This window comes from Leuresthes tenuis, unplaced genomic scaffold (genome assembly GCF_036924035.1).
Source record: "Leuresthes tenuis unplaced genomic scaffold, fLeuTen1.0.hap1 SCAF_20, whole genome shotgun sequence".
In the NCBI taxonomy this organism is placed as follows: domain Eukaryota; kingdom Metazoa; phylum Chordata; class Actinopteri; order Atheriniformes; family Atherinopsidae; genus Leuresthes; species Leuresthes tenuis.
In genome coordinates, this window is record NW_027325374.1 from 1,543,478 (window position 1) to 1,567,439 (window position 23,962).

The window sequence follows — 23,962 nt, forward strand, 5'->3', positions numbered from 1 at the left end:
GACGGTGCAGACCGCTGCTTAACGGCCTCAGACGGTGCAGACTGCTACTTAACGGCCTCAGACGGTGCAGACTGCTGCTTAACGGCCTCAGACGGCGCAGACCGCTACTTAACGGCCTCAGACGGTGCAGACCGCTGCTTAACGGCCTCAGACGGTGCAGACTGCTACTTAACGGCCTCAGACGGTGCAGACTGCTACTTAACGGCCTCAGACGGTGCAGACTGCTGCTTAACGGCCTCAGACGGTGCAGACTGCTACTTAACGGCCTCAGACGGTGCAGACTGCTACTTAACGGCCTCAGACGGTGCAGACTGCTGCTTAACGGCCTCAGACGGTGCAGACTGCTACTTAACGGCCTCAGACGGTGCAGACTGCTACTTAACGGCCTCAGACTGCGCAGACTGCTACTTAACGGCCTCAGACGCTGCAGACTGCTACTTAACGGCCTCAGACGGCGCAGTCTGCTGCTTAACGGCCTCAGACGGTGCAGACTGCTGCTTAACGGCCTCAGACGCTGCAGACTTCTGCTTAACGGCCTCAGACGCTGCAGACTGCTACTTAACGGCCTCAGACGCTGCAGACTGCTACTTAACGGCCTCAGACGCTGCAGACTTCTGCTTAACGGCCTCAGACGCTGCAGACTGCTGCTTAACGGCCTCAGACGCTGCAGACTGCTACTTAACGGCCTCAGACGGCGCAGACTGCTGCTTAACGGCCTCAGACGGCGCAGACTGCTGCTTAACGGCCTCAGACGGTGCAGACTGCTACTTAACGGCCTCAGACGGCGCAGACTGCTGCTTAACGGCCTCAGACGGCGCAGACTGCTACTTAACGGCCTCAGACGCTGCAGACTGCTGCTTAACGGCCTCAGACGGTGCAGACTTCTACTTAACGGCCTCAGACGGTGCAGACTGCTACTTAACGGCCTCAGACGCTGCAGACTGCTACTTAACGGCCTCAGACGGTGCAGACTGCTGCTTAACGGCCTCAGACGCTGCAGACTGCTACTTAACGGCCTCAGACGGTGCAGACTGCTGCTTAACGGCCTCAGACGGTGCAGACTGCTACTTAACGGCCTCAGACGGCGCAGACTGCTACTTAACGGCCTCAGACGCTGCAGACTGCTGCTTAACGGCGTGCAGACTGCTACTTAACGGCCTCAGACGGCGCAGACTGCTACTTAACGGCCTCAGACGGTGCAGACTGCTACTTAACGGCCTCAGACGGTGCAGACTGCTACTTAACGGCCTCAGACGCTGCAGACTGCTACTTAACGGCCTCAGACGGTGCAGACTGCTGCTTAACGGCCTCAGACGGTGCAGACTGCTGCTTAACGGCCTCAGACGGTGCAGACTGCTACTTAACGGCCTCAGACGGTGCAGACTGCTACTTAACGGCCTCAGACGGTGCAGACTGCTACTTAACGGCCTCAGACGGTGCAGACTGCTACTTAACGGCGTGCAGACTGCTACTTAACGGCCTCAGACGGTGCAGACTGCTACTTAACGGCCTCAGACGGTGCAGACTGCTACTTAACGGCCTCAGACGGTGCAGACTGCTACTTAACGGCCTCAGACGGTGCAGACTGCTACTTAACGGCCTCAGACGGTGCAGACTGCTACTTAACGGCCTCAGACGGTGCAGACTGCTACTTAACGGCCTCAGACGGTGCAGACTGCTACTTAACGGCCTCAGACGGTGCAGACTGCTACTTAACGGCCTCAGACGGTGCAGACTGCTGCTTAACGGCGTGCAGAACTTCCTGAGCGTTGCAGCTCTTCCACTCTGGCTTTAGGCGTGATCTGTAGTCATAACTTCAGACTTTACTGACAGCTGGAGGAGTTTCACGCCGGGGGGGCCAACTGTGACATCAGCACAGCATCATCAGCGTTCACACCGGCGCTTCAGGAGGACCGGGCTCGAGGCCCGACGCCACTGGAGCAGCTTCAGAACATTCGCAGGAAGTACAAACCGCATAAAAACACAGTTTCATCGTCCCCGTTCTCCTCTGAAGCTGCGTTTTACCGTGTTGGTTTCGATGGTTCGTACGGACGGACCTGCAGTTCTGCCTGTTCTTCGAACCCGTGGCGTCGGGCCTCGCCAGGTTACAAACCTCAGCGCACCTTTCATGACTTGCACCCACCTTGCTGCACGAATGCTCCATACACGATCCAGATGGCGCTGTGCAGCGTGCCCGAGCCCACGCCATTAGACAGCTGGCCTGGTGGTGCATTCTGGGAGGAGCAGGAGCGCAGAGCCTGCAGCCTGTTGAGCAGGAAGATGAGGACGCCGACGACCGGGATGGCGGCGGCGATGCAGGCCCACACCGCCAGGTCGAAGGGAGCAAAGAGGGAGAAGATGTTGATCTTCTCTTCGGGTTTTCTCAGCAGGATGCCGACGCTGTAGTCGAGGTAACGCTTGCTGAAGTCGACGACGTTCTCCCTCTCCGGCGTGATGGTGATGGCTGACACTGCCAGGTCGGCCCTCTGCAGGAACAGGAAGAGGAAACCCATCAGAAGCTCTGCTGTGATTTGTGTGGCTCCTAAAAACCCTCAAACAGAGTGAGTGATGGTCAGCAGCAGGCTGACACGTGTGAATACATCTCAGCTGGAAATCCTGCCGTTAAACTTCTGGGTCCAAGTTTTAATGGAATTTGCTGCTTTATGGGCCTTCAGTTATTTCATGTCGGTTCATCTGAAGTGGCGATAAATTCTGGTTCTACCTTGTTGATGAGGTCACCAATCATCCCGTTCCACGAGCCGTTGGGAAGCTGGGAGCCGTATTTGCTGTCTGCCACCTGAGAAAGAAAGAAAGAAAGAAAGTGACTAAATTCAGTCATTTTCCATCAGTTCAGGAGCTCATTTAAGCAAAAGTAACCAACCAAAGAAAGGAGACATCAGCTCTAAACATCATCAGATGCTCAACATGCCTGAAAGCCGGGATAAAATAACAGTTTGGTGCTGGAACCTAAAAGAATTACAGACCCAAAACAGCCAAAGCCATAAGGTCTGGACTTTAGAGGCCCTCTGAACGCTCCCTGTGGTATTACACACTTTGTCCCCTTCCTCAGCAACACCACCGTGTCTCAGCTGCTCAAACAGAGTCATCGGGCCCTCAGAAAACCTTCTTCGTTGCTTAGTAACACAGGAACGCCTCACCAAAGATCGACTTCACCTGCCAGGCACCATGCTGATTGATGTGAAAGATCCTGTACTGTCAGCTGTTTCAGGACCAGCCTTTTTGAGTCATAAATACTGAAGCTATGGAGGTCGCATCCTATCTATCTGACCCATGACGAGCCGGTGCTGGTAACCAATGAGCTTCTGAGGAGAAATAAGGAACTCAGACTATATTCGGTGTTGTGGTGTTGCTAATCATAACATCAGAGTATTCATATCATGTTGATTATACACATGAAAAGGTAAACTCGGGTCTCATCACTGTCCAGGAGTCAGAATGAATCCATTTACAGCTGAACTGGGAGTCCCACCTGATAAATCTCATATTTGAAGCCCAGGATTCTGGCGAGGGCATCCAGGACGTCGATGGAAAAGCCTTTATATCGCTTGGGCTGCCCGAGGATGTTCTCTGCCACCATGACGAAGGGATCCTCCTGAGTAAAGTCAGACAGAGTCGGGGCTGTTAGTGAGGATGAAAGCACTGAAGGAAACCATCAACATGTTTCTGTATTTATCAGACGATTTTATCCTAAGTGACTTACAGATGAAGATATAACAGCTTTATAAAAAGCTAACAATAAGCTACATAGAAGGAACCCAGGAGTCCGACTCTGTCAGAGGGGACAGAGTAGAGATAGGGTGCAGGCATAGAAGGAAGAGCAGAAAGATAAAGAGCAGAGATAGAGGGGGGAGGGAAGTACAAGGTAAGTGCTGGGATAGGAGATGCTCTCTGAAGAGCTGGGTTTTCAGGAGCTTCTTGAAGATAGACAGGGACGCCCCTGTTCTGGTAGCGCTCGGTAGGTCATTCCACCATCGTGGGACGACACATGAACAGAGTTTGGATTGTCTTAGGCGTGGTGTAGGAGCTGCTAGACGACAATCCTGGGACCAACGGAGGGACCCAGTTGGGACAGAAGCCTTTGCAAGAGCATTCAAGTAGATGGAGCCGTTCCATTAAGCTCTTTGTAGCTAACATCAGGGACTTGGATCTGATGCAGGCGGCTAAGGGCAGCCAGAGGAGCTCAATGAACAGAGGGGGGACTTTGGCTGTAAACTGAAAACAGAAAAACAGCTGAAGTATGGAAATCAGGTGTGTTTACGGAGTCAGGTCACAGTGAAACTTATGGCTCGGTGAGGCTGATTTCACTCGATGCCAAAGCAGGAGCTGCTCTGTGGTGCGAGTCTGCAGGTGTGTCGCTGAGGCCTGGAAGTGCTGCAGCTGCAGGGGACGAGCCGCAGGTTGAAGGTATTAGACTCGCTTGGTTAGGCCTGCGTCGACGCTGGCAGAACCTGCTGCTGTTTTGGGATCACAGGCTTAGGCTGTTTGTATCTTAAACTAATCACACTGACTGGGAGAGCTGCTTAAGCCAAAGTGCTGGATCAATGCCTGAAAAGAAAAAGTTTGGAGGGAGGAAACCTCTGCCTGGTGTAGCATGAGTGAGATGAATCTGCCAATAATAAAGCACTCTGAGCTAAAGTAGGAACACTTTATCGAGCGGTGAACTCGAATATTAACTCCAACAACTGAACATTGTGTTTAACCGAGTTTCACATGATTTATTTTACCTTTTTGGAGCTTTGAAACACACAAAAATCTTGTAAAACTGTGTTGAAATTTGGGTTGCTCCAGATAATTATGATGTTATTGGTGTAAATCAGTCGAAAAACTACAGTTGTGTCACATTTAAAAGGCCATAAAGTCTCTGCAGAATGCAGCTACAAACTTGGTGAAGGTCGGGATATAAATACTGTATGATTCAGGAAAAATGTCAATGTTAACTGTTAAAATAAGGCCTAATGGCGTTCTCCTGGTGAAGCTTTTCTCAGCGCACCAGATGTTACAGCATCTGTACTCGCAGTCATATCCAGAGACAAGAAATATGGGTTTATTCTGATGTATTGGTGGCTGTTTCAGATGGAAACAGCAGCCAGACTTTGAGAAGGATTGACTGTTACCTACCAGTAAAGTGACCACTTTCACGGTCACGCCCTGCATGCCGTTCTCTATCCGACTCTCCTTCAGACTGCCGTTGAGTCCGTGAACCGAGTCCCACGTCGCCAGCTGCACAGAGAGGAGACGGCATTAACAAAGCGTGCAGCAGCATGTCAGAGGTCCTCGGTGTTCAGAGAAATCAGGCAGTGCAACCATCAATTAAAGAACGCCGCTCGCAGGCTGTAATTTTAACATTTATTCACCGGTTTCATTAGCTTTCACAACGGCTCAGTCCAGTGCTGCAAATTAAACAAAACACAGAGAATAAGGCTGCAGCTTGCCAACGACCCACTCCACCGCGTTTCTATTCAGTTCAGTTTCAGTCAGGCACAAAAGGAAGCCGACCTAATTAGGTCCCAAAGAACCTCCTGAACTCGCCAACAACCCTCACACAGCCCCACACGACCCACTCAGGAACAGTAACTCAAGAGTTATTGAGAGTTCATTTGTTCAGATTCAGACAGCGAGTCAGTGTGTGTTATTATAATAAATACAATGTCTCAATAATTAAAAATCCTTTTTATTTGTCACGCATTCAAAACTCAAAAGCAAATGATCGGCTCTAACATGTTCTGCTCAGCGGTCGCCTTGTTTCACACGGACAGTTATTACTGTCGCACAACGTGCTGCGTCTGTAGCAGCTTGATTTGATGCAGGAAACCGGAGGAAACAACGAGCAAAATCAGAGAAAAAGGAGGAAAAATGGCTAAAGTTTGGGAGCATTTCAAAGAAAAGAGAAAAACTGAACAGTGTGTTCACTGTAAAAGCCAGTTAGCTTAGCACGATAGCACAACATCAATGCTACAGCATCTTAGGACAAGGCAGCCAGTTCACATATTGAGCGGAACAAACACAAGGGAACATTTCACTTTAGCATTTTAATGGAAATCAGTCGGCTTATTAGCTGAGAAGGACGCTAGCAGAGAACAGAAGGAAGCGAGGAGAGAACAGAAGGAAGCAAGGAGAGAACAGAAGGACGCTAGCAGAGAACAGAAGGAAGCTAGCAGAGAACAGAAGGAAGCTAGCAGAGAACAGAAGGAAGCGAGGAGAGAACAAAAGGAAGCGAGGAGAGAACAGAAGGAAGCTAGCAGAGAACAGAAGGAAGCTAGCAGAGAACAGAGGGAAGCTAGCAGAGAACAGAAGGAAGCTAGCAGAGAACAGAGGGAAGCTAGCAGAGAACAGAAGGAAGCTAGCAGAGAACAGAAGGAAGCTAGCAGAGAACAGAAGGAAGCTAGCAGAGACCAGAGGGAAGCTAGCAGAGACCAGAAGGAAGCTAGCAGAGAACAGAGGGAAGCTAGCAGAGACCAGAAGGAAGCTAGCAGAGAACAGAGGGAAGCTAGCAGAGAACAGAAGGAAGCTAGCAGAGAACAGAGGGAAGCTAGCAGAGAACAGAAGGAAGCTAGCAGAGAACAGAAGGAAGCTAGCAGAGACCAGAGGGAAGCTAGCAGAGACCAGAAGGAAGCTAGCAGAGAACAGAAGGAAGCTAGCAGAGAACAGAGGGAAGCTAGCAGAGAACAGAGGGAAGCTAGCAGAGACCAGAAGGAAGCTAGCAGAGAACAGAGGGAAGCTAGCAGAGACCAGAAGGAAGCTAGCAGAGAACAGAGGGAAGCTAGCAGAGAACAGAGGGAAGCTAGCAGAGACCAGAAGGAAGCTAGCAGAGAACAGAGGGAAGCTAGCAGAGACCAGAAGGAAGCTAGCAGAGGACAGAGGGAAGCTAGGAGAGAACAGAAGGAATCTAGCAGAGAACAGAGGGAAGCTAGGAGAGAACGGAAGGAAGCTAGCAGAGGACAGAGGGAAGCTAGCAGAGAACGGAAGGAAGCTAGCAGAGAACAGATACCCAACCAGTCTGAGGGCCAGTCTTCAACCCAGCGATAACACTGTGAATTTGAACACGCCGGAGGATCTGTGAATCCATTCACACACTGCACAGCAGCATAGTTTATATCTAACTTGTCGAGTGCTGTTTTAATGGAGAGCGTCTCGGTCACCGTGGAAACACTCAGCAGCGTTTTGTTTGTCTGTGCTGAGTTTGTGGAGCAGCTGAAACGAGGCCGTCCACAGGGAACTCGCACAGGTTTATTGATTAAGAGGGATGGTGACGGTCCAATAGGTTTCACATTCATGCATGTCTCCTCCCCATTAATCCACACGGACTGTGTCGAGTGTTTATTCCTTACAAGAAACACAGAGCTTAATTGCACATAAAGCTTTCCATTATGATTATGGGCTTGCTGTTCTCCTCGGTAGTGCAAAAAATAAAACAGTTTCATGCACCAACCCGTAATAATGCAGCATAAAATGCTCTGATTAAGTTTGGTTAACCTGAACATGCTCAATAATCTCTGCCACAGTCTTTATTGGCACCGTTACACTGAACGACTGCTCTGCTCAGAGCCATCCAGGCTCCTACAGTCATACAGCCACAGCAAACTGTAACAAACTGCTGCTAATGATGATGCTGCTGTCAGATTTATGTTCACGAGCATCTGCAGACTGAAAAAAACTGTCATAATTATCTGTAATTCTGCGATCTTCATTACAAAGTCTTGTAACTTCACATTTTTTCGATTAATTTTTAAGGACCAACCATGAACAGTGGAGCTGATTATTTTTCATTTTCATTCTCCAACATTGTCGGGTGGAACTGGGCTCTCTGGAGTCAGAGAGGAGGAAGTTGTCCAATACTCCGGCTCTGTTCAGGAAACCTTTTCTTCCTAACCCTAACTGTCAGGGTTAACCCACTAACTGTGGGTGGAGTTGTGAAGCTTGATATCTTCAGGAAGAAAAGGTTTCCTGTGGAGTCTGTTGCTGAACTTAGTAGCCGGAGTATTGTCCTTAACTTGGACAACTTCCTCCTCTCTGACTCCAGAGAGTCCAGTTCCACCCTGACAATGTTGGAGAATGAAAATGAAAATAATCAGCTCCGCTGTTCATGGTTGGTCCTTAAAAATGAATCGAAAAAATGTGAAGTTACAAGACTTTATAGATGTAAAGCTCCCCTTGATGCCCATTTATTTATTTCTGTTTACAATATATAACATGTAATAGAGCTGAACCGGACAGGGGGACAAGGAAAGAAGAAGAGGAAAGAAGAAGAGGAAACAGAACAGAAATAGAAACAAAAACCAGACAACCAGCTGCTACACCTGTAAAAACTAAACAGACAACAATCCATGGCCTCTGAGGGGAATCCAGCCTTAGAGCCACCAGGAGCACCTGAAAGCAGACAAGCAGAGAAAAAACAAACACACAAACAAACAAAAACATCGCATACAACACAGCCGTGGATAGATGACCTGAAACCACATGATAATACATCAACTGCTGAGGTAACTGACAGATACCTTTAACGGACCGTGCAGTAACTAGGAGAAACTCTGAGCTGCAGCAGACAGATTACTCATAAAACTGCACACAAACCATGTTTCAAAACAGAAATACTTCCTTAAAAGTACTGGGACCTCTTCTCTTTGCCATATACACCAACTCTCTGGGACAGATCCTCCGATCACATGGCTTCTCACACCAATGTTATGCTGATGATACCCAGCTCTATCTGTCATTCCCACACGGTCTCAGCCTGAATCTCAGACTGTCTCTGACATATCAACATGGATGAAAGCCCATCACCTCCAACTTAACCTCCCTAAAACTGAACTGCTGGTCTTCCCAGCCAAACCAACCAAACACCACAGCATCTGCATCCAAACCGAATCTCTGGCTCCATCAAAGGTAGCTACAAACTGTCATGATTGATGACCAACTAACCTTCAAAGATCCCGTTACCTCGGTTGCTCGTTCAGCCGCTTTGCATTACTGAACATAAGAAAGATCAGACCATACCTGACCCAACATGCCCCCCAGCTGCTGGTGCAGGCCATGGTTCATCTCATACCTAACGCTTTAGGAGTCGCTTTGGATAAAAGCGTCTGCTAAATACATAAACATACTCGGTTAGGTTGAGGAAAACATTGTGGTTAGTCAATATCTTGAGGAAAGCTGAGCAAACTTTTCAAAGTTGAGGTGATAAGACCAGGAAAAGTCGACAAAATCAAGAAAAATGTCCGTACACGATGGGTTCTGAGTGAAAACGGGGAGATTATCCTCATCCAAACAGCTTCTGATCACTGAAATAAACATCTTTGGAAGATATTTATGAGGTTCTTTTGCTTATCTGGTGAGTTTTCAGCTTGAAATGAAAGCCTGTGTGCTGTAACCTCTTCTGTTTAGAAGGAAACTGCAGATAGAGACAAAGCAGGAGGTGGGAGCTACAGGCTGCAGGCAGTAAAGTCAGACAGGACGGTTACTCACTGCTTCTATTCAGGAACAGAGGAAACAAACTGCTGCATGGAGGTCAAACACAGCACCAGCTGCCAAAGTCGCTGCTTTTGGATGAAAACTGACCAGACTTCTTGTTGGTGGGACATCTTTGAAGAATCCAAAGACTCGCTTCTGGTTGTAAATGGTTAAAAGAATATTTACAGAACCCAATATTTCCTGGGTGAGTGTTGTTTGTCTGTATGGATGCAGATGTCAGTGTTTTCTGACAGCAAGGGGTGAAGATGAGACAAACAGGCTGCTTTGAAGGAGCTGAGAGAAGGAGAAGCAGCGAGAATGAGGCTAAATGGAGATAAGAGGAGAAGGCGGAGAAGAAGGAAAGAGGCAGCGCTTGTTTGATAATCAGCTATTCTCAGCACTGCTGTCCTTTACATGATCTCAGTCCCTTCTTCTTTATGTGTTCGGGGCCTTCCTCATTAATGCAGATAGTTCATCTCCACAGTTTAGAGTCCCGACTCCTCCCCAAGTCCTGCCTCCGTCTCATCTGAACTGTTCAGCCATCAAAGCGGCCATTAAAATAAACCAAATATAATCCATAAAGACTAAACCTGCTTTGTCCCTGCTGAGGCTTCAGAGTGACAGTCGGTCTGCTGCCTGCAGGACAGAAATGCAGCGTTTACAGTCCTGAGATGCCTGAAAACACTGAGGAATCTGCCTGTTTCCAGCCCAAACAAACCAGGAAGACTGTAACACCGCATTCACCGCTTATACTACAAATCCCACAATGCTCTGCTGTTGTTTTGTTGTTTTGGCGAGTCAATTAGGACAGAGGCAGATACGCCCCTCCTCTGTGTCAGTAGCATCTATGCTAGCGGTCTTCTTGTGCCCCCCGCCTCTCCCCCAGACCACACTTCGACCTCAGACCACAGCTGTCACTGTTACCTACCAAAAAATGGCCAAAAGAAAGGCAGAAAATAGAACTTTTCTGGACAGGTGGGAGACAGAATATCTGTTTATGTAAAAGACAAACCTGTTTGTCTTGTTTGTGGAGCCAACGTGTCAGTAACTAAGGAGTAACCAAGGAGTAACTAAGGAGTAACTAAGGAGTAACCAAGGAGTAACTAAGGAGTAACTAAGGAGTAACCAAGGAGTAACTAAGGAGTAACTAAGGAGTAACTAAGGAGTAACTAAGGAGTAACTAAGGAGTAACTAAGGAGTAACCAAGGAGTAACTAAGGAGTAACTAAGGAGTAACTAAGGAGTAACTAAGGAGTAACCAAGGAGTAACTAAGGAGTAACCAAGGAGTAACTAAGGAGTAACTAAGGAGTAACTAAGGAGTAACCAAGGAGTAACTAAGGAGTAACCAAGGAGTAACTAAGGAGTAACTAAGGAGTAACTAAGGAGTAACTAAGGAGTAACTAAGGAGTAACTAAGGAGTAACCAAGGAGTAACTAAGGAGTAACTAAGGAGTAACTAAGGAGTAACTAAGGAGTAACTAAGGAGTAACCAAGGAGTAACTAAGGAGTAACCAAGGAGTAACTAAGGAGTAACTAAGGAGTAACTAAGGAGTACAATATTAGACGACACTATGAAACGAAACACCAGGACAAATATAAGGACCTGGACACAGCTCAAAGGAGCCAGAAAGTAAAGGAGATGAAAAGAGGTTTATGTTATTTTATTTTCACATTTATTAGCCTGTGTAAGAAGCTAATTTTGACATAAATCAGAAGGCTGCAAACAGAAAGGAGGCATTCAATATTTATTTTAATTTAATATGCCATTGATATGTTTTTATTATTATTATTAGCAACTCAATTTTGCAGCCTGGACTTTAAAGTTAAGCCTTGCTGGTTCAGTATTCATTGTTAAATCAAAACTTGTTGGGTTCCATATTAAAAGGTTAATTAGTTCAACCTCGGCCCGCGGCTTTGTTCAGTTTAACATTTTGTCCCACTGTGTATTTGAGTTTGACCCCCCTGCCTTAAAGTCTGATTTGTGACTGATGCGGCCTTAGAAACAGAGCTGAAGCACAGCAGAGAGGGAGGGGGAGGAGCCTGCCAGTTACTGTGGAAGCGCCCAAAAGAGCAGTTTGTTTTCCTACATTTTACTGGAGCTGCATCAGTTTGGTGGGACTCACATTTCTTACTGCAACACCTAAAGTTTCCTGTAAAAAAATAATAGAAAATCTGTTCTGCACCAATGAGACCCAGGTGCACATCAGCCTGAAATAAACCCATTATTCCTGACAATTATTAGATTATGAGAAGCAGAAATAGATTTTCTAAAATGCCAGACAGTCCCTGTTGGGCCGAGTGTCTTTCTAACTGCTGACTAACGGCCGCCATGTTTCTCTGCGCTGAGAGGAGCTCGTTATAGGAGGATGCAGACAAAAAATACGAGCTATGCTCGAGAATCCCTTTAAGGACGATGTGTTTCATTACAGGGCATCACACAGTGAGGAGAGAGCACCGTCTGCTTCTTTTTATTCATTTATTTACCATTTATGACCCCGTGTTCTCTTTTTAAAATAACCTGTTGCTTTGCTCTCTCTCTCTCTCTCTCTCTATATATATATATATATATATAAAAATAGATACACTATTAATATATATATATATATATATATATATATATATATAAAAATAGATACACTATTAATATATATATATATATATATATATATATATAAATAGATACACTATTAGGGCTGCAACTAACAACTCTTTTGATAGTCGCCTAGTCATCGATTATTGAAACGATTAATCGATTTATCACTAATCAAAACAATCCAAAACTGAAAAAGAATACATTCAAGCCATATTTTAACATTAACATAAACTGAAAATGCTAAGAAGAGTGCTAACATTAATGCACCAACAGTCAAATCAAATAAAAAGTGAACAAGTGAAAAATAATACAGCCTTTTGGTAACTTTGGACTGAAGCTGAATGATACAATTTTAATGTTTCACTTTAATGTTAAAATCCAAGACAACTCCGCTTATTTATAGCTAGCATGCTACGCTAACAAGCTAAATATCTTTCCAGAGCTCCAACCTGCTTCATCTTCAAATGTTCGTGCCTGACAGACACCTGAGGTCGGCTTTACAAAACCAGCAGGAAATCTACTTTTTCTGGGTGAAATGCTCCCAGAAACTGGACACTTTTGGACAGAGGACGATAATTCAGCCGCAGTCCTTTCTACAGGTCATCTCCAGCTATTATTTACCGTAACGCACAAGCATCTCTAAGCAGAGATAGGAGGGAAGTGAGATGACTCACTCCGTATGAAAAATGATGTTCAGCTCGACAGCGTGAAAAAGACTAAATAAATCTGATAAATATCCTGCCATGTTGCACAAAACTATCAGCAGCAAACTCTGTGTGAAGTTAGCCGACTGTCACAGAGCACGGAGTGAATAAACTGTGCTGCAGGGGGGCGTGTGGATGAAGTGGTCCCAGTAGAGTGCCTGTGTAGAAATCCCTCCGTTAGCTCTCCTATAGCTGCAAGTAGCCACATAACAGCAGCTATGAGCTAACAGAGCTATGAGCTAACAGAGCTATGAGCTAACAGCAGCTATGAGCTAACAGAGCTATGAGCTAACAGCAGCTATGAGCTAACAGAGCTATGAGCTAACAGAGCTATGAGCTAACAGAGCTATGAGCTAACAGAGCTATAGCACACGTTCATTCATTCATTCTTCTTAAAGTATTGGTGAAATAAAGACAGATAATGCCTTATTTAGAGGCTGCATCCTCTAAGCCCCGTTCACTCCGTTATATGGATCTCCAGTTATCTAAATATCTTCAGAAGGACGCCAACTTTCACCAAACTGTTCTCGGTGAGCAGATGAACGCATTTCATGCCAGAAATAAGGTTTAAAAACACCGGAGTTCCCCTTTAACCTTTCAAACTCAGTGAAATGATCCCAGAGGAACACTATTTGGCAAAAACTGGCTGAGAAATGTTCAAAGTTGGGAGTTACTTCAAAGGAAAGTAAAATCCAAGGGATTCTTCTTCCCATCTTTTATTCAATGAGTTTAAGTTTCTTCCATCTGGCCCCAAAATGCAGAACAAAAGCATCTTTGTTCCTGCTGCCATCACTGAACTGAGTAGTTTTATCTGGTTTTATATTTATGTTTTTATATGTCCTGTTATGTGGAACCAGAACATTTCAATCATTTAACTGTTTTTAGAGTTTTATTTTTATAGGTTGAACCTTTTCAGTTGGGATTTTTAACATGTTTTCGTAGATTTTATGTTGCAAAACAAATTTAACTGAGAAAAAAAAGTCACCTGAGCTGTGGGAGGGGCTTCACCACAAGTTATAACCGTGCACGTGTGCACGCGTTTCTCCAGGCTGCAGAGGCTTATCTTATCTCATCTTATTCTGTGCTTCATCTCATTCTACAGAAGTCTACATGAACAGGACATGTTCTTTCTGCCGGGGTTCAGATGTTTTTCGACAGTTAACACACAGAAAAAGTGCTTCATTCATTTAGTGTCCTCTGGCTGCTGAACAGAACTGACATTTCCTTGCCTGACTACATATATAGTGCTGTATCTTTGATCATTAGAGCTCAGATTAAGGTTCTTCTTTAAAAATGTCAAACGTTCTCTGGACCGGCCGATGGCGCTCAGCGACTGTTTCGTCAGGTAAGGTCAACGCAAACGTCTGGAGACCCTTTGTGGGGAAAAAAAGCAAACGAGCACCTCCAGGAAATGGCTTTGGGTTTGCTCTCAGCTCAGTGACTTTTCATCCTGTTTGGGTCTCATGTTTCCATTAAAAAGAGACCACCCGAAGAACTGAAGCTCAAATTAAATCGTCAGTTCAAACATCCTCAGTGAGGCTTAGTTGAAGGCTGGCAGATCTGAGGTCCAGCCTCTCTCTTTATGTCGGGCTCCCCTCCCTGCGGAGGTCAAACATTGTGGATAAATCTCTTCCATGCCCACAGCATCGCTGCTCATGCATTATTCCTTTCCTCCCACCACTTTCCTTTCCCCTCAAATGTCAGGCCTGTTTTTTCCCCTCCTGTCATCTCAAAGGCTAGGCCACTTGTATTTCTGTAACTCACTCTCTCCCGTAGACAGCAGAGCCAAATGCCAGCGTTTGCCATCGTTTCTCACCTCCCCCGCACCCCCCTTCCTCCAGCCCCCCTATTTTTATTCCTCACTTTCACCTCCTCTTCATCCTGTCTTTTGATGGGTGATTTAAAATGACTTTCAGATAGTGTGAGTTACAGCGCTGAGCCCTCATCACTTGGCTGTCACTGCGGTGCACGTGTCCCTGAGATCAGCTGTCAATCAGACGAGGAGGGCAGCGATGGGAAGGTCTCCTTCCCCGTGTCGCCTAATCGAGGGTTCCTGTGGGAAGGTGAGCTCTCTTTCTGTTGATGCCACATTAAACAGATTTAATCGAGTGGTTTGATTAATCAGCTCGAGCAGAATGACCAAAAGATGCTCTGAGTTTGCACAGTTTTGTCGATCAGCAGATCAAAAATAAAAAAAAGTTTGCCGATACTGAGGTGAATCACCCTGAATCTTAGTTAAAGGTGACATATGATGGAAAATCCCAGTTTGGAAGCATGTATTCTGGTGTCTGAAGTCACCAGAAAGTGGGAAAAATATAAATATATCTTTAGTTACCCGTAGTTTTGAAAGTTCCTCATTTAACTCCTTAAGTTGGCTCCGCCTCCTATATTAAGCCCCGCCCACTCTGCTAAGCCCCACAGATCCGTTCATCTGCTGGACGGATGAAGCCAGCTTCTGGTGGAAATGTTCTGCTGTCAGCTGCACTGAGGAGCATGCATCTTCCATCCAGCAGCAGCCTCAGAGGATATAAGAGCCCAGAGGATAAACTATATCTGAGGCTAATGTTCCAGCAGAGTTAGCTAAAGACTGTGAATGTGCAGCAGACACTTTTCATCCCACGGTTTTAACAACTTGGTCCAGTTCAACGCTGGACTGAAGGAACTGAGCCACAAAGAGGATCAGTTCCAACTCTCAGAGCCTGAACTTCAGAGCAGGGAAATGGAAGCATCTGAGAAACAATTCCTCATGGTTTATTTACCGATTTATTTCTTCCTTTAGCAGCAGCTAACGCTAACAGCTTAGCTAATGAAATAACTCCTCATGGTTTATTTACTGATTTATTTCTTCCTTTAGCAGCAGCTAACAGCTAACGCTAGCAGCTAACGCTAACAGCTTAGCTAATGAAGATGACGTACACCAACTGCTAACTTACAGCTAACTCACAGCTACCTACTAACGCACAGCTAACTGCTAACTTACAGCTAACTGCTAACTTACAGCTAACTGCTAACCTACAGCTACATGCTAACCACTGGGAGGGTTGGAGTAGCTTCTGGCCTCGGGGCTGAGCATTTGCTCGGTCTCCACCCGTCCAAACAGAGTGCTGCAGCACAGCTGTTTCAGTTTGGGTCAGACAGAGCGCCGCTGTGCTTAAACCAACTGGTATTTTGACCAAAGCCTGTCTCACACATCTCAATAAGACCTCAGGAAATTAAGGGCCCGTCCACACGAGAATCCACATAAATACTAAGCCGTCACAGATCCGGCTTTTTCCAGGAGTGAAACCGGTATTTTTTGAAAACGGGTCCCAGAAAATCCTAAAACGCCGGATAGCCCGGAGTTGTGTGGACGGCGAATGCGGATTTTTTCAGAAACGATGACGTATAAGCCCCGCCTCTCTAACCATTAACCTCAGCCGCTGTCGCTAGACGCGTCATAACCACAGACATATAAAGAATAAAACTTTAACAAGTCCTTTGTGCTTTTATTTTTCCAAACTTTCTAACGTCTGTGGTCATAACAACAACAACAATGGCCGACTACAGGCTTGTACTTCCTTCATACATAGACCTTTATAATGTCTATGCCTTCATACGCTCCATGGCTTCTCCTCTGGTTTTGGTGTATTGGTGCGGCGGCGTCACAGCGCCACACACAGGCCTGGCATGTGTACTGCAGCGTTTTGGGTCGTTTCCAGTGAATCCGCCGCGTTTACGAAGCCTTTAAAGAGTCGCCTTTAAGAAGAATTAGAAAGCTGATGTGAGCCGATCTAAAATCAGTCTGAACACTCGACCTCAGGCTGATTTCAGCTTCTGCTCCTTCCTCCTCACAGATTCTTCTCTTTGATGCTTCTAATCTACACAAAGCTACACACTCCGGGGCCTTTTCAAAGAGAAAACAAAGACATGGACGACAGTTAGTGTGTACGTGTGCACGTGAGCGCATGCTTTTTGTTTTCTACCCATCCAAACATCGATCTGTGGGTGTCGGATAATTAAAGATGCAGGACAGAGCCGAGGCTGTTATTCAACCTTCACTGAATTAAAAAAATCTGGTTTTCCATCATTGAAATGTAGCTCAGGTCGTTAACTCTCACAGTGCTTCATAACAACATGCTTTATTTACACCGTCCAAGATGCCGTGCACACACCTGAGAGGAGATTCAGGGCACAAAGTCAGACAAACCTTTCAACAGCATCCCATATATACATTCCTGCTGATGTTTAAATCTCATCCTCTCACCTAACCGCTGATCTTCATTCAGCTAAATTCAGAGCATCTCCAACAGAATAAAGCAGCAGGGTCCTGCTTTCTCTTTGTGTTTAAATAATTCACACCTGCAGAAAACAGAGTCGGTGCTGCTGGTCGATGCTGGACCGTTTTTCTGGTTAACTTCCCTCGCCCTGAATCCAAAGTGTTTCCCAACAGCAGATGAGCTGCTAACAAACCACCTGATCAGTTATGAAACAATAATAATTCCTCTTCTGCCACCTTAAAGTGAAGAATGATGATCCACAACCTGAGTTTTTGGTTTCAATTTCCAGAGAAAAATAAAAACAAGTTCTCAAATGATGAGTCTTCCATCACCAAAATATCAAAGATTCCCACCGATTTCACCCATGAACTGTTGCATGGAAGCAAGAAGACGAGTTTGAGTCATAAACACTGCAGAACCGGGCCAATAAGCAGCTTTCACCAGGTTTCCTCAACCAGGTTTCAGTCTGGCTGAAGAACTTTGCTTTAAATCTCATGAACGCTTCAGGCTTTAGTGCGAATAATAAATGAACCCACTGAAGATATCCTGCATTTCAAACTGGGGCTGCACAATTAATCGTATTTTGATCGTGATTTTGGAGGCCATGATTAAATGAATATTGATATACCCCAGTAGTATGGTGACACTTTTATATTATCTGATTCAATTTTGCTGTATTTATTGTGTTATTTTATTGTTTTGTACTTATTCTTTTCTTTATTTATCATCTGCTTAAAGCACCGAAATGGATTGTTGTAAAGGGCTGTATAAATAAATTACATTTACATTAACATTGAAGATATCCTGCATTTCAAACTAGGGCTGCACAATTAATCGGATTTTGATCACGATTTTGGTGGCTACGATTAAATTAACCTGATCGTTAACGATATTTACATTCAAAATGCAGCTCTGCTGCCTGCTTCTAACCACATGTTCTCAACCAGTAGTCCACCAACCACCAGGGGGCGCCAGCATGGTTAAGGCTTCATTAAGCTGCCTGTTTCGGATTCAGGGAAAGTGACGTTAAACAAGGATAAATTTGCAAAGAGTGTAACAAAGTAGTGTCTGCCCCAGAGTAACACCACTAATTTATCAAATCACCTGAAAAACATCACAAACCTAAATATGCTCACTGCCTTAACTCAAAAACTGCCAGATGTGTCTGAACAAAGATATTTATTGCTCATATTCTGCCATTAGATGCTAATCTCTTAGGTGATATGCTACATGCATCTGTCTGATAGAAGTAAGTGGATTTATTTAATGCTTTGCCAACATCTGCAGGAATAAGCAGCTGTTGCAGTGGAACATTTTTACCAAAGGAATAGACATAGACTCCGTGGTTATATAGTCTCTCTGAATATTTGCTGAAAATGCTGTGCTCCTTTAGACATATCCAGATTTGGAGAGATATATAGTAGCAAAATAAATTTGGAGTTGTAGAGAGAAGTAGTTATTTGACTAACTTGCTGGCGCTTTTCTTTCTCCTTTCTTTATTTTTTTTGTGGGATTACATGTCACAGGAAAGTCAGTGTTAGTTCTTTGGGATTTTGATGGGGGCCGTGACCCTAAATCACCAGAATATGCCTGTTATGGGTCACATTTTAAGCAGCTGTCACCACTAAACTGGAGTTTATTTAGACAAAGCTTAAAAAAACATTTAGTAAGTAAGTAAAATGTATTTATATAGACAGCAGTCACAAAGTGCTTCACAGAAAGTACAAAATGGACATTTATGTCATACATGACAGCAACATACGGTCCTAGCAGCCCGGCTAGAATGCTTGTTTAAAAAAGACTGTCTTAAGTTGTTTTTTAAAAGCATATGCATGAAGGCCAAAGCTAATGTTAATTCATAAAACCCAGACGACCTTACAGCAGCCGGCACCGGGCAGAACCCGATCCATCCACCTCCCAAAGACACAGGAATAACAGCCATATCTTTTTATTTGTCCAAAGACGAGTCCGATCAATACAGTTAGTGCTTTAAAATGTTAAATCATTGGGTTTTTGGTTTTATTTTACATTATTTATCATTTATTCTAATTTAAAAGTGTAATTTTCACTAAAAATTGTTGGCACATTGTTTTTTTTTTAAACGGTGCAATAAAAATCCAGGTTTTTCCAGACATGATGAATAATCGTGATTTCAATATTGATCAAAATAATTACGATTTTGGTCATAATCGTGCAGCTATTTCAAACCCTGAACCTGCGTTTCTGTTTTTATAATCATTACAAAAGGTCTTCAGTTGTCTTCCAGAGACGATACAAATCTTCTCTGAGGAGGGAACAGTTTTCTTTACTTTATTTCAGAAGCATATGAGCTGCTGTGAGAGCGTTTCTCTTCCATCAGCTCGCTGAAATCCGAACATTGCATCCGTTTTCCTCTGCGTTTCATCCCAGCTTTTCCACTTTCACTCTCGTCATTATCAGAAAGACTAATTTGGCGTCTCTTTGGTGGCTGTGCCGTCATTTATCACCAGCATTAAAAAAGTCTTTTTGTCTTTGAGATAAAATGATAAGAAAATAAAACATCCATCTCGCTCCATGTATTATTCATAAAAAAAAGCAAACTTTGAGTTTTCAAAAGGCGCAAATTGTTGTTAACGACTCCAAATTACGCCGGGGATTTGAAATTAGCATCGTCTGGGGCTCATCTTCGTTCTCCAACATTTCCAATGGGTTCATTTCAGAGGATCCAGTCACAATGCGGCAGCCATTATGGACAAATTGGATAATTTCTGTCTCAACAAAATAACCACAAAGCTCCGAAGCTCTTCTGTGTGAGGAAACAGAGTCAAGAGCAACAGAGACGGCAGCAGCAGACAGAAGATGTAAATATGCATTGATCATTAATGGTGCTGCCATTATCAGGCTCCATCAGCTTCATTCAAAAACAGAAGCCTTATGTATGACACAATGGAGATATTACTGAGAACAGAGCAGCGATTCATTCACATAAACCTGTAGACAGAAAGCCCCGCTGGGTGATTCTCACGAAACTGTCCTTTTGCTATTTTTTTCTCTTATTAGTATTAAGCAGGGTCTCAATTAACTGGCTCAATTAAAATTAGTGACACGGTCTTTAATACATTTTCTGAGTCGCTGACCAAATAAATTCATTACCGTAACACATTTTCAATCGATGATAACTGAATATGTATGAAAGGTAGAGCTTTTATTTTTTCCATGCATGTTCTGTTAATAGTTCAGAATAGTTCACATGGTGTAAACATTCAGAAATGTTTTTATTGATACAGTAATTTTAGTTATTATGTTCATTACCGTAACAAAATTGCTTTTCTTTTTTCTTTTTTTACACTAAATCTTTCCTGTAGTGTAAATTGCGGCAGTAACATCGTATCATTCATTACGTAACGTAAGAAGCAGGAAGTGAGATGCATTTCATGCTTTCTTCAGTCACTTTGTTACAGGCTGAAATATGCATTATTTTATCAGGATTCCAGCCGGCTAATGGTCTAATTTTATCATCATTGGAGTTCTTAACTTCCCTCATTTTGCTGCTTGACCCATTAACGACGCCCCCCTGGACCCTCGAGAGCTCTCAGACCCCAGTTTGAAAACCACTGGAGTCGAATGCAGCGCCTATTAAAAGTTGGAGAGGTTATCTGTCTGCTGTAGTCGTCCCAGCGGCCGCCCAGCATCTGATTAAAAACCGCCACTCGCAGACCCGCCCTCTGAGGATAGTGGGCGAGAGCATGATGTCTTCTGACAAACGCTCAGCCGCCGCCGCCGTTCCAAGAGGGTGGAAAAAAAACCCACAACCTTGTTTATTTTTTCTGTTTGGTGGGAGGACGATTTACCGGAGACAAATTGCTGGGAAGACGCATCAAAAGTCAATGAGATGAGAGCGGCGAGGACAGATAGATGGGATAACACACGGGGGAGGTCTGAAGGGCCAGAGCCATGCAGCAGGAGTTTGTGGAGAAAGAGGGAAATAACATTTCAATCTCTATCAGGTGTGAGCTGGAGGAGGGCGGGGGGGCGGCGTGTCATCTGTGGGGAGAATTTGCTTTGAGAAATGACTCTGGGAGGGAAGAGGAGAGCCTTGGACAGCACAGGGAGATGGAGATCTGGATAAGAGGGACGCCGCCAGAGGCCGATATCTCACAACGAGCCAGACGACGTCGAGCCGCACGTCACGGCTCTAAAAAACGTTCTGTGTGCGATCAACTCACACCGGCCTCATCTTTTCTTTGCTTTCCAGCAGATTGGACAGTCTAAAGAAATGAGACGATGTGAGATAAGCTCTGCGGTTCACTGTTTCAGCCCCGGCTCAGTTAATCCTCCCGGATCGAACAGATAAGACAAGCGGCTGCGACACGTTGACTGAGCACAGACTCAGGGACCCTGGTTTCATTTTCTTCTTGTACATAATTTGGTTTTCAGAGCGTCCGACATCAGCTGGGAGCAGCATGAGGCCTCAGACAGCATCCATCTTTAAAGAGTCCCAGTCTGGCAGAAGGTTTCAGGTTTAAAGAGTCCCAGTCTGGCAGGTTTCAGGTTTAAAGAGTCGCAGTCTGGCAGAAGGTTTCAGGTTTAAAGAGTCGCAGTCTGGCAGAAGGTTTCAGGTTTAAAGAGTCGCAGTCTGGCAGAAGGTTTCAGGTTTAAAGAGTCCCAGTCTGGCAGAAGGTTTCAGGTTTAAAGAGTCGCAGTCTGGCAGAAGGTTTCAGGTTTAAAGAGTCGCAGTCTGGCAGAAGGTTTCAGGTTTAAAGAGTCCCAGTCTGGCAGAAGGTTTCAGGTTTAAAGAGTCCCAGTCTGGCAGAAGGTTTCAGGTTTAAAGAGTCGCAGTCTGGCAGAAGGTTTCAGGTTTAAAGAGTCGCAGTCTGGCAGAAGGTTTCAGGTTTAAAGAGTCCCAGTCTGGCAGAAGGTTTCAGGTTTAAAGAGTCCCAGTCTGGCAGAAGGTTTCAGGTTTAAAGAGTCGCAGTCTGGCAGGTTTCAGGTTTAAAGAGTCGCAGTCTGGCAGAAGGTTTCAGGTTTAAAGAGTCCCAGTCTGGCAGAAGGTTTCAGGTTTAAAGAGTCGCAGTCTGGCAGAAGGTTTCAGGTTTAAAGAGTCCCAGTCTGGCAGAAGGTTTCAGGTTTAAAGAGTCCCAGTCTGGCAGAAGGTTTCAGGTTTAAAGAGTCGCAGTCTGGCAGAAGGTTTCAGGTTTAAAGAGTCGCAGTCTGGCAGAAGGTTTCAGGTTTAAAGAGTCCCAGTCTGGCAGAAGGTTTCAGGTTTAAAGAGTCCCAGTCTGGCAGAAGGTTTCAGGTTTAAAGAGTCCCAGTCTGGCAGAAGGTTTCAGGTTTAAAGAGTCCCAGTCTGGCAGAAGGTTTCAGGTTTAAAGAGTCGCAGTTTGGCAGAAGGTTTCAGGTTTAAAGAGTCCCAGTCTGGCAGAAGGTTTCAGGTTTAAAGAGTCCCAGTCTGGCAGAAGGTTTCAGGTTTAAAGAGTCCCAGTCTGGCAGAAGGTTTCAGGTTTAAAGAGTCCCAGTCTGGCAGAAGGTTTCAGGTTTAAAGAGTCGCAGTCTGGCAGAAGGTTTCAGGTTTAAAGAGTCCCAGTCTGGCAGAAGGTTTCAGGTTTAAAGAGTCCCAGTCTGGCAGAAGGTTTCAGGTTTAAAGAGTCCCAGTCTGGCAGAAGGTTTCAGGTTTAAAGAGTCCCAGTCTGGCAGAAGGTTTCAGGTTTAAAGAGTCCCAGTCTGGCAGAAGGTTTCAGGTTTAAAGAGTCCCAGTCTGGCAGAAGGTTTCAGGTTTAAAGAGTCCCAGTCTGGCAGGTTTCAGGTTTAAAGAGTCCCAGTCTGGCAGAAGGTTTCAGGTTTAAAGAGTCGCAGTCTGGCAGAAGGTTTCGGGTTTAAAGAGTCCCAGTCTGGCAGAAGGTTTCAGGTTTAAAGAGTCGCAGTCTGGCAGAAGGTTTCAGGTTTAAAGAGTCGCAGTCTGGCAGAAGGTTTCAGGTTTAAAGAGTCCCAGTCTGGCAGAAGGTTTCAGGTTTAAAGAGTCGCAGTCTGGCAGAAGGTTTCAGGTTTAAAGAGTCCCAGTCTGGCAGAAGGTTTCAGGTTTAAAGAGTCCCAGTCTGGCAGAAGGTTTCAGGTTTAAAGAGTCCCAGTCTGGCAGAAGGTTTCAGGTTTAAAGAGTCGCAGTCTGGCAGGTTTCAGGTTTAAAGAGTCGCAGTCTGGCAGAAGGTTTCAGGTTTAAAGAGTCCCAGTCTGGCAGAAGGTTTCAGGTTTAAAGAGTCCCAGTCTGGCAGAAGGTTTCAGGTTTAAAGAGTCCCAGTCTGGCAGAAGGTTTCAGGTTTAAAGAGTCGCAGTCTGGCAGAAGGTTTCAGGTTTAAAGAGTCCCAGTCTGGCAGAAGGTTTCAGGTTTAAAGAGTCCCAGTCTGGCAGAAGGTTTCGGGTTTAAAGAGTCCCAGTCTGGCAGAAGGTTTCGGGTTTAAAGAGTCCCAGTCTGGCAGAAGGTTTCAGGTTTAAAGAGTCCCAGTCTGGCAGAAGGTTTCAGGTTTAAAGAGTCCCAGTCTGGCAGAAGGTTTCAGGTTTAAAGAGTCCCAGTCTGGCAGAAGGTTTCAGGTTTAAAGAGTCCCAGTCTGGCAGAAGGTTTCAGGTTTAAAGAGTCCCAGTCTGGCAGAATGTTTCAGGTTTAAAGAGTCCCAGTCTGGCAGAAGGTTTCAGGTTTAAAGAGTCGCAGTCTGGCAGAAGGTTTCAGGTTTAAAGAGTCGCAGTCTGGCAGAAGGTTTCAGGTTTAAAGAGTCCCAGTCTGGCAGAAGGTTTCAGGTTTAAAGAGTCCCAGTCTGGCAGAAGGTTTCAGGTTTAAAGAGTCCCAGTCTGGCAGAAGGTTTCAGGTTTAAAGAGTCCCAGTCTGGCAGAAGGTTTCAGGTTTAAAGAGTCGCAGTCTGGCAGAAGATTTCAGGTTTAAAGAGTCGCAATCTGGCAGAAGGTTTCAGGTTTAAA

At 45.1% G+C, this 23,962-nt stretch overlaps 1 protein-coding gene across 3 annotated transcripts in view; it reads right to left on the minus strand.

The window, feature by feature from the left end:
• The window catches only part of grid1b (glutamate receptor, ionotropic, delta 1b), a 595,515-nt gene that overhangs the window by 36,141 nt on the left and 535,412 nt on the right, over positions 1-23,962 (minus strand). For all 3 annotated transcript variants that reach the window (XM_072373293.1, XM_072373292.1, XM_072373294.1), the window contains exons 9-12: positions 5,140-5,241; positions 3,491-3,613; positions 2,723-2,797; positions 2,144-2,486 (exon numbers count right to left, since the gene is read on the minus strand). In XM_072373293.1, coding sequence (XP_072229394.1) covers positions 2,144-2,486; positions 2,723-2,797; positions 3,491-3,613; positions 5,140-5,241 — 643 coding nt within the window. The remainder of the gene's footprint in view (positions 1-2,143; positions 2,487-2,722; positions 2,798-3,490; positions 3,614-5,139; positions 5,242-23,962) is intronic.